The sequence below is a fragment of the Diospyros lotus genome, chromosome 12 (genome assembly GCF_014633365.1).
Source record: "Diospyros lotus cultivar Yz01 chromosome 12, ASM1463336v1, whole genome shotgun sequence".
Taxonomy (NCBI): Eukaryota; Viridiplantae; Streptophyta; class Magnoliopsida; order Ericales; family Ebenaceae; genus Diospyros; species Diospyros lotus.
Window position 1 is genome coordinate 29,125,634 of NC_068349.1, and position 11,614 is coordinate 29,137,247.

General features: G+C 39.9%; 1 protein-coding gene across 1 annotated transcript; it reads left to right on the forward strand.

The window, feature by feature from the left end:
* The first annotated feature begins 1,258 nt into the window (after positions 1–1,258).
* Positions 1,259–11,057, forward strand: LOC127787600 (LOB domain-containing protein 29-like). Its single transcript, XM_052315664.1, has 2 exons — positions 1,259–1,552; positions 10,794–11,057. The coding sequence occupies exons 1-2, from the start codon at positions 1,259–1,261 to the stop codon at positions 11,055–11,057; spliced, it is 558 nt and encodes a 185-aa protein (XP_052171624.1).
* The last annotated feature ends 557 nt before the right edge of the window (positions 11,058–11,614 follow it).

Below are 11,614 nucleotides of genomic sequence, written 5' to 3' on the forward strand. Positions count from 1 at the left end.
GCCTCTAACATCTGACACTCACAACTATCCAACCAGGTCATGCGTCAGCACCTCACGACCACGCCCCAGGAGATACGAAGTAGTGTAGTCGTAGTCCTCAAGGAATTCTATCCACCATCGCTACCTCTTGTTCAGCTTCTTCTGCGAGAACCCCTACCTCAGGCTCCTCGTGGTTCGTGAGCACATCAAAATGCCCTACCATCCTGGTAGTGTCTCCATAACCTCGAGAGCACATACCACATTTGCTAGTTCCAAGTCATACATCAGTTAGTTTTCTCTGTGCTTTGATGTAATCCATACGTAATCATTTTGTCATACTAACACGAAATCCGATTCTTTTGAGCTATCACAACTCTCACTACTTCTAGCAGTTCATTTTCATTAGGCTCTTCTTAAGAGTCATATTATGGACATAACTATTCCAGAGTGTCCTACCACTATCTTCTAACAACAGCTTGTTGAAACATCTTATTTCGAAGCATCTTAGTATTCTATTTCGAAACCTGATTCCCAAAAATTTCATTTCGAACCCTACATTGCTTCATGTTTTGAAACATAGGGTCGGGACTATAATTGCCCGAAAATCCCCGAACTCAACTTTCACGTGTCCGGATAATTTTTTTCTTCTTGCCAAAATCTCTGGAATAATAAAACACATCTTTCCATAAAAAAAAAAAATTTCTACACATTTTTTCCTTTTCTTTTCTTCTTTTTCTTCTTCTTTCTTCTTACTTCCTTCTCCTGCAGCACACTGACCCTACGCGCAAACTGCTGCCGGCTGCTGTTGCCTTCCAACACCGCCGCCACCTTTGACGGCCACCATTGCCACCTCCAGCGCCTACTCTGCCATCAGCCGCGAGCCACGGTGTGGCTTCTCTACGCCCAGCCGTCGATCGCAGCTCCTCCCAGCCATCATCGCCGACCTAATCGGCCCTCGCGTCGGCCAGATCCGGGACGCCACCGCCACTGCCAGCTCCGTCGCACAGCCACCAGCCATTGCCCGGCTTCCCTCGGCCTCCACAGCGCCATCGCCGTCCTTGCCCCTGCTGCCAGATCTGGGTCGATCCAACCTGACTCGGCCCGACCTGACCCGACTTGATCCACTTCAGGTTTGGCCCATTCTTGATTTGACTCTTTAGATCTGACCCATATCTGTTTTGACCCATCTGATTAAATCTGACCCATATCTGATTTAACCCATCCATTTAGATCCGACCCATATCTGATTTGTTTAGATTTAGCCAGATCTAGATCCATCATGCCAAGGTGTAACATACCAAGACCCTGGCCTCGGTGTGGTGCCTGTATAGTCTTGCATGCCCAATGCCCTCCACGGTGTTTCTTTGCTCCGTACTTCAGCCATGAGGAAGGATCTATTGACTTTTCTGTCATCCATAGAGTTTTTGGTGTCAGTAATGCCTCTCTTCTTCTGTACCGACTTCCGGCAAGAGATCAGTCAGAGGAAGCTGTCTCACTTACTATTGAAGCTTTAGCTCGGCTTCAAGATCCCGTCTATGGCTGTGTATCTCACACTTTTGCCCTTCAGCAGCAGGTTAGTGAGTTGCAAGCTTATCGAGCTTATTTGCAAGATTCACTATTCGCATATTATTCTTCGTATCCCTAACCTATTCCTCAACTTGATTAAAACCCGAGCTGGAATTCTGATCTTCCTATCATCCCAGAGGATGTCGCTCATCCTAGTTTCTCAAAGGCTACTCTTCCACCTTACTCTAGCGAAACCAACAGTAGCCAGATGCCACTCCCAGATGACATCGATGAGGTAGGACCTGTCGTGTTTGGAAACCATCGTCGTCATTGAGCATCGACCACGTTATTAGTTGTATGGTTTGCCTTTTTCCTTTGAGTAATGTTCGGCTTGATTTCCTATAACTGTTTGAACATATGGAATGAATATTATGCTTTGGATGCTTTAACGTTCCATTCCCTTATCTTACCCTCGATTGTATATTGATCATAAGACATCTTAACCTCTTACAACTGTTTTAATAATTCATCAAATCAAGGTAAAATATCTGCTTTTAATTATCACCTGATAATTCATGTCCTTAATCAAGTCACACATAGCTAAGCATCCAAGCTATCATTGGCAATTTCATCATTAAGAAATAATCCCGTTAAATCTTTCGAAATATATCCTGGTATTTTCCATTTTTCTTACGGCTTTTCACTGACCACAAGTGCCTACACTTCATAACAATAGGCCCTTTATTTTCATAACTTGCTGACATCATTTTAATAATTGTCCAGCTATATATCTCTCAATTTGCCTATCAGGGCTACCTAGACTAATCGTCTAGCTATGAGAGTTCCATTCTCCAAAATTTTGAAAATCTCGGATCTCTTAATCGATTTAGGTCTGTAGCTTCCCCTACTGTTACCCGTCATCCTGGCACATTTGTCATTATTTGATTTCCCTGAGCCTGTCATCCAATCCTTACTGGATTTCTTCATGAAACTCTAAAGTTTCATCACGAATCCCTAGATCCTCAATTAGTTCTTTCGAGAAATTTCCTCAGGAATCTCAAATCATTTTATCTCCAAAAATCCCAAATCAGATTACGATATCTGGTTCTAATCACTTTTCGTGAACTCAATTTCTTTGCAACTATGGCTCTCAATCCACTGTTCATTCATGGTGCTTTTAAATTCGCCTCATCGGGTTGACTACTGTCAACTTTTTCTGATTCCATAGGTCCATTTCGCATACTGGACCGTAGTCACAACCCCTGTTGACTAGGTCTCCTCATCATTCTTTTTCGGTTGATACGACCCATCCATCAATTCCTTCCTTTTTTTGCACTCGAAATTTTTGTTATGTTGAGACTGCCATCTCAAAACTCATCATCAAGGTTTTAGACTAACCATGCTTCACTACCTGAAATTTTATTTACCGAGAATCCATTAACTCTCGTATTTTGTTCTTCAGATCCAATTGACTATTGGCACATGACCATTAAATTAGTTGTTCCTAGACACTACATTTACCGTCAGCCAACACATAAGCTGTCATCATCACCCCGATTACATAGTTGGCTTACTCCTACATCATATGTTGACCCTCACATGGGTACGTTCCGGGTGAAAACTGCACGATCTCATCGTAGTCCTTCAAGAACTATCATCCATTGTCGCTGCCATTGAGTTTAACTCCTTCTGAAAGAACATTCCTTCTAGGCCCTCGAGTCTCTTACTGCTCGTCGTGTCACCAATCCCAAAGATGACCACAAACCTCGATGCGATCCTTTAAATAGGACACACTGTCCATATTCAATCCATCTTACCTTAGGTTGATTCCCTAGGCTTTCAGCCTCGATCAACAATAACTAACGACACACCTCGCATCCTAGACCATTAGAACTTGGAATTCTCTATAAGGTAAAGACCCTACTATGTTGCCTCAGATTTTCAGCATCTGATCATCTCCTCGGTAATTCACTAAGCAACTTAAACCCTGGGTCCCAGACCCATACCGCGAGACAATTTACAAGCTTCCCCGGTACGTCGATCATAAGCTCATTACAAGCCTTCTGCCTTGGTCCCTAGATCTAGATCTGTCACTACGAGCACCGACCAGTAGTGTCGTCACACTGCTAGGGTTTCTTTATCCCGTCTTTGCGAGTCACATCGGTTGCACCACTTTCAGCTAATCAATTGACGCACTCACGCGCCATCATTTGGCCTCTCGTTCGATCCAATCCGATGGATCCCTTATCTTTACATCATATTTCTGAGATACTAAATGATCCTCGAAAATCCTTATCCTTCGATCCTTAACTTGACAGCTAGGCCATCAGACTAATCTTGAGCTAGCTTCTATCAAGCATTCTACTATTCACCAGGAATAGTAGTCGTCTACTGAAATCGTGTATGTTCGTGAATAGTACACTAGGTAAGTTCCCAGGAAAGAGAGATGGGTCACAATGGACACACTTAAATACCAAGCCTTTCGTTAGCCAGAACTTTCCTAAACATGCACTTCCACTACAACACACTTATCCAGTAACCGTCAATACCCAAATCTTACGGTCGCTTTGCTTATCTAGCCACACGCGACCTTTTCCTTAGGTTCGCTCTAATATCAACTATATCAGAACCACTTAAGACTTCCAATCGGACTTCTTCTCCAAAAAAAATCCTCTCTGATACCAATTGTAACACCCTGTTTTTCTCTTACCGAGCGTGTCACTATGCTGGGACCCAAAATATACATAAATTATTTTTTCTTTCTTTCTCGGTACATAACTTAACCTTAAGTACCGCATTCCAAACAAAACCCCCAGCAAATCATTAAAAATGTGGAAGCGATAATCGAAACCTAATATGGTACATAATCAATTCACTTTATTTATAACATAAGAATCCGTACCATAGTTAACATTATATCCTCAATATTGAAATACATAAATACATGGAGATTCCATAATGTTCTAACAAGGCTAATCATTAATAAAGCATCAGCTAAAACATATTCGAGTCAGCTTGCTGAATCCATCGGCCACACCATCACGTGCCGTCTCATCTCAACCTGCTCCTTGCCTAAGCTGCAAGTTTAAACTGGAACGTTGAATGTTCCAGGGGCATAACCCATTAGAAGATGAAACTTCTAGTGAGGGTCCAAAAACATATATATACGAATGCATGATGCAATAACATGAACAACATTTGCTCTTAATGTAACTTCCCAGGCCCACCTACTCGGCACGGAATCCTAGGCAAATCCCGAAGCTCTGCAGGATAAGCCTAACGTTATTCCATCATTGTCCTAGGGGAATTACGACTACACTCTGGGGGCGACATCCCATTCCCATGCACAAATATCAATATGACAATCATGTCATGCAAATATCACAATTTTTCATGCAATATGACAAAATGAATCATATCTTTTATAATTATCGTGCATGTATAAGCAATCATATCTTTCATAAATATCATGCATAATTATATCATATAGGATAGAACAACTCATCTTTGTCCAAAGATCAAGACACCTCAAAAAGTGCGCATCGCCTCGATATGCGTGCCTGACCTCGATTTTCGTGTCAACTCTCAAAAGTTGCACCAATCACATCATCTCGATCACCTTAATGATCAAAATGATATTTAATCACTAATTATCCTCAATATTCCATTTATTTCATTTTCCTTCATTTTCTCTCATTTTTTCTTTCCAAAAATCCTAATAAATACCTCGGGACTATTTTCTCAAATCTAATTTCACAACAATTCATTATAGGCTATGAACTTCAAGGGAAAAATACTGAACTTACCCGGATATTGCATTTTCATGCAAAATGAGACTCTTTGATGCTAAAATCGAGACATCGGGAATCCCAAATCCCAATCTTTCTGCACAAACCTCCATAAAATAATTTTCCTGATTTTTCCATAAAGGACTTAGAATCCATGATATCTCCATTATAAGCCCGAATCTTGGTTTTGGCCTTAAACTTCTTCGTTTCTTCTTGAAACCACTAAAGGGTTGTTCTTTATGAAAAACCGAAGCCCCCTCAAGCTTCCGTTGACTTTCAGGAAGTCGTCTATAACAATTCGGTATTACAGCCTAATTGGCAGTTGCATTTTAGTTGTACTGAAAACTATTCCCGATCCGATTTCTTTTGGCACCATAAATCCTATCTCGGGGTGCTTGTTAATGCCCCATCATTTTCCTTTGGCATCTCGGCTCCAGGACACTCCCGGCAATTGATTCGGTCATCTATACGGTAATAAATTATCGTTATACCCTTCATTTATCCTTAAATTCTATTTTTACCCTCAGGATAATTTACCCTTGAGTCCTTTAGAATTTCTCAGGTATTACAACATGCCCTTGCATTCCTTACGGTGGGCCAAGGAATTACCATGATGACTACGGGGGTGATTGCTACACATTGGCATTGTTACTCAGGGGAGATTTCTATAACTGCATAACATCTTATTTTCTACCTTTCCATGCACTTTCATTCACTCCATGAACCATCTCACTTAGATATAACTGTCTGACTTGGGTGTTTCATACCCCTGGAACATTCAATGTTCCATGTATAATAGACGTGCCAGGTTCTAGAGAGACAAGCAGGAGAATCGAAAAGGAAGTGATCGAGGCTCAGCACAAAATCCTTGTGGTCAATATTGTATATCTAAAAATTTGTATTCCAAGTATGGTGTAACAACAACTGCTGAGAGTCTTGAATCTATTTCTATTTCCCTTATGTAAAGTGTGGACTACTTCCTTTACCTTAGTTTTTGGGCTTGCGAGAATATTATCCATGCTTGTAATGGAGATATCATGGATTCTAAGTCCTACTTGAACTTGTAATAAGAAGATCTAGTGGAAATCCTAGCTGTTAAGCTTGGTAGGTTCGATCCTTACTTCCGCTGATAAAGGATTTCCTAAAATGCCCGAGTGATGTATATAGCATGGAACAATGGTGTTTAGCTTCTCAATGTATATAAAACTTGGGGCGTTACACTAAGTGGTCTCAAATGAAGCTCCTCATGATACACAACAAAAATATCAAAACTTTTGATAATATTTCACGTTACTTGGAGCTTGAGGCGGAGTGTATTTAAGCAAACCGTGCAATGGCTTTTGTAGCCAAGGTTGATAGACATAAGAGATTTGGGCCCAAAAGTAAGAGACAAGGATCGAAGGCATCAGGTCCTACACCTAAGATTGGTAAGGGCAAGAAGGCCAAGAGAGGGGCATGTGGAAAGAAAGATTTGTCCAAACTGAAATGCTACAATTGTAAGAAGAAGGGTCACTTCACTCGGGATGTTAGAGTCGAAGAAGGTACATTTCTCTTCTTATTCCCCTTTGATTCATATTTGCTCACATGCATTAGTTGCATACTCACATCTTGAGTGGATTGTGGATACAAGCACAACATGACACATAAGTGTTGTGAAAGAAGGGTTTGTGGATTACCACCGGGTGCCAGTGGGAACTCAATACATCATGCTTGGAAATGGCACATAAGAAGAAGTTTTCGGAGTTGGTTCGTTCCAGATCAAGATGAAGAATGACAAGATTCTACTCTTGAAGAACGTTATGTATGCTCCTGGAGTCCGGTGTAATCTATTATTAGTAGCATGTTTATTAGGACAAGGTTATTCTTTTCTTTTTCGTGATATTGGCATGAACATCTATTTGGATGATACATTCTTTGGTAGTGGTTTCTTAGTTGATGGTTTTTTCAAACTTAATTTGGATCATGTTTTTTATAATCATTCTATTGCTTTGGTTTCTTCTACTTCTTCTATCGTAAATGTTGATTGTGATTTATGGCATAAGAGACTTGGCCATATGGGCTAAGAAATGCTGGCAAGGCTGGGGAGAGAAGGTCTATTGGGATCTCTTAGTAAAGTGAGACTCACTATGTGTGAGCCTTGCTTAGCCAGTAAGGCCAAGAGGAAACCTTTTGGTAAGGCTTCTCGTGCATCTTGTCCTTTGGAGTTAGTACACTCCAACATATGCAGTCCTATGAATGTGAGGGCATATCATGTGTAACACCCAGTAATCCTAGTGTTATGAGAATGAGAAATGAAGTAAGAAAACTTCCAAAAATACCCTTAAGAAGGTGATGGATCCTTGAGATTGAGGGTGCCCTATGAGAGGGGTATTTTAGTAATTTAGATAGTGAAGTCTAATAAAGGGTATTTTGGTGAATTGGAAATAATTCCTATGTGGAATTAGGTGTGTAAGTGAATTAAATCCCAATTTTGTATTTATGTGGAGATATATGGGATTAGTAAGTCATAAAAGGTATTTTGGGAATTTCGGAATTAATTCCATAGAGGAATTAAATTATGGAAAATAGGAAAAATGGAGAATATTCAATTATATGAGAAATAATTGATTTTCCCTAAATTTGGTAGATTAATGTGGTGATGCCACATGGATGGATGAGATGGAAACTTGGAAGCCAAGGTTAGTGTCTAGGGATGACACTTGGCAAAGCCTTGTTCAAGTAAAAATGAGAGATTAAATTAAATGCAAAAGAAATGCTAATTAGTCTTTTAAGCATTTAATGTTTAGCATGATTATGGTGTATTAAATAAATCCAAATGAAATGGAAAATTAGTCACCCATAAATGCTTTAGAAAATATGAGATTTATTTAAAAGCATAAGAAGGATTTATGTCTCTCATGGTGATGGGTTGAAAATAGTCAAAATAAAATTTATTGGAAATAAAAGGAAATTTCCAAGTGATCCAATGGTTGTGCTTGAGTCTTGGAAAGAGAAATGGATCCAATGGCTAAAAGTGGATCTTGGAGGATGGCATGGATTGCCAACATATTAAAAGTGTATTTTCTCTTAAAGGTGGAGATTAAGTCTTCCAAAAATTAATGGTTGAGATTGAGATTCTCCAGAGCACATGGATTGTGCTTTATTTGTATGGCTAGGATTTTCTCTCCAAAAGAGAAGAGAAATGGAGGGTTGAGATGAAGTCTTGTATTTAAATTATCAAGACTAGGAAAATAATCCAAAAAGAAAAGTAAATAGTCACCATTAATGCTTGAAATTATGGTGATATTTATAAATGGAAAATGAGGGATTTAAGTCTTTCAAAGTGGTCTCTCATGTGATGGGGTGAAAATAGTCTCATTTAAGTAAATGAGAAATAAATGGTAAATTCAAGAGATCAAATGGGTGAGATTTATTCTTGAAAAGTGAATAAAATCCAATGGTTGAGATTTAAAGAGAGAGGAAATGGCATGGATTGTGTTTCTTCCAAGAGAGATGAAATTTATCTAAACAAATGGAAGGTGGAGATTTAATTCTCCCTAAGCACATGGATTGTGCTTTTAAATGAATGGTGGAGATCTATTCTTGAAAATGGGAAATAGTAGTATATAAGGGCAAGTAAGGAAGACTTGTTTTCCCTTTGGACATTTGAAGAAAGAAAGAGAGAGAGAGAGAAAGAAGTCTCCCATGGAGGAAAAAGTGAAGAAAGAAGAAGAAGTCAAGGTAAGTATCATTCTTTCTTCTCTTTACTTAAGTATGCTTTGTATGCAAAGTAAGTTTCTTTTGGAATGCCATCTTAGATGGGAGAAGATGATGATGGAAGCTCTCTTGAGATGAGGATTTAAAGCTTCAAAGAATGAAAAGAGGTAAGGGATGGCCCCCATGGGAGCGTGGCCTTGCAATGTGTTGTAAGTATGGTTCATAAATGTGTATGTTGCATTAGCATGCTCTATTGTGTTCATGAGACTTATGGCCATAGGGTAGTTTGGGAACATTGTTGAAATGGTGGGTTGATGCCTCTAACCTTGGTGGGTTGTGAGGGTAAAGAGACTTAGCCATACTTGCTTGCATTTGGCATCATATAATCTTGTTATGTTCATATTTATTTTGCATTGCACCCTTATTGAGCTTAATAGCTCATGAGGTTTTTACCCTCATATATAGGTTGTGAAAGCATGGGAAAAATCAAGACAAGAGTGGGTTGTGGAAGCATGGAAATGAAGATTCAAGTGTTTTATATGGCTTAGGAAAGCCTACCATGTTGCATTTGATTCATGTGATGTAAATTATTTTGTGATTATGGTTTGTAAAAAAAAATTAAGTCCATGGGTGTATTTTTGTTTTGAAAATGAGTTATTGGCTTATGGCTTGAAGAGGCCTAAGTATGGATGTAAATCTCACATTTGGTATGAGTTGTTGTGGAAGCATCAAGAGTATTGTTTAAGCCTTAATTATGGAGAAATAGAGGCAAAAATTGAATGAATGTGAAGTATATTTATTTAATTTAATTTCTGAAAATTTTGGGTTAAGAAGCCCATATAAAAGAAAAAAAAGAAAAGAAAAGTAGTGGAGGCAGCAACAACAGTTGTCGTGGCCCGAGGGGGCCATAGCGGGCAACAACAGGCGCGTAGGGTGCGCGGGCGGGCGCGTTGGGGCGCGGGCGCTAGGGCTCGGGCGCGCGCGGCCAACGCACCACGGGGCCCTAGGTGCGCCAACAGGCCCTGCTAGCCAATTTTTTTTCAAAAATTTGGAATTTTGGGGGGATTTTGGGGCATTTCTTAATTGATTTTGGGCCCTGGAGGAATTTTCAAGATAAAAGGATTTTCGGGCATTTTTTGGAGATAAATGCCGAATTTTGAAAAATGAAATTTTTTTAGTTTTTCCTCCAAAATTGGTAAAATCAATGTATTGATTGAGCTTGTAAATTTTTGGAGCCCGGTGAAATTCTTAGATAGAAAAAGAATTTAATATAAATATGAGAATGGCGATTGGGCATCATAATGGGATTTCTTTTCAACCAAGTGCAGTGTGGTTAAGCCCAATTCTGTTAGTGAATCCTGGGGTTGAGGGAAGGGAATGACGAGCCTAGTTCCCACCTAGGGTGTTTCGTCTTGAAACATGGTCCGCCCTTCACCAATGGCCGGACAGGTGGACAATTCGGGTAATTGTTCACGAGTGGCACCTGTAAGTGGGAATGGGGCGTCACATCATGATGCATCATACTTTATTTCCTTTATAGATGATTATTCACATTTTGATTACGTGTATCTGATTTCTCAAAAGTCAAAAGCTTTAGATTGCTTCAGATGCTTTGTGCATGAGGTTGAAAATCAGATGGAGAAGAGCTTAAAAACTCTTTGAACCGATAGAGGCCGTGAATATCTTTCTAATTAGTTTAGAAGTCTATGTGAGGAAAAAGGTATAGTTCGACACCTAACAATTCCTGGCACTCCACAACAAAATGGTGTTGCAGAATGCCAGAATAGAACTTTGTTGGAAATGGTTAAATCGATGTTGGCGCAGGCAAATCTCTCGATTAGTTTATGGGGAGATGCATTATTGACTGCAGCCTATATTCTTAACCGTGTTCCAAGCAAGTCCGTGCCTTCTACCCCTTATGAGTTTTGGACTGGTAGAAGTCCAAACTTGGATCACTTGCAGCCTTGGGGATCAGATGGATATGTTCATAGCACGTCCCACAGGTATGGAAAACTTAGACCAAGAGCCAGTAAGAAGGTGTTGATTCGGTATCCTACGGGTTCAAAAAGGATACGTCATGTATGGTGAACATCCTAGTGGGGGTTTAACTAAGATAGAATCTTAGGATGTAGAGTTTCTTGAGGAAGAGTTCCCAAGAATTGGTGTGTGACGACCCAAAATTTCTTAGATCTTAATTACAACTAGTTAATGTCCCAAATACATGGGCTTCTACCCCAAAATAATACAACAGCGGAAGGAAAATGAACATGAAACAACCACTCAGGGGCTTAATCATACATAACAACACAACAACCAATCAAATCTGACAAACCACGATATCTAAGCCCCTGATCACAATTCGCACTTCACGGATCTTTTAGTCGGGATTGCCTTGTACACACATAGCTATCTACGACTGACACGCCAAACGGGTTAGCCACGACATCAACTCCCACACCTGGAATGATGGTAAAAACAAGATGAGCCACAAGGCTCAACAAGCATAATAAAAGAATATAGGTAAGGCTGGGCATAGATCTCCCACTCTGGAGTGCATCCCACTAAATGCAGGTAAGACAGACCAAAACCAGAAATAGCCATACTCGATATATGCCTCATTAGACAAAGATAAACCAGAAATAAAT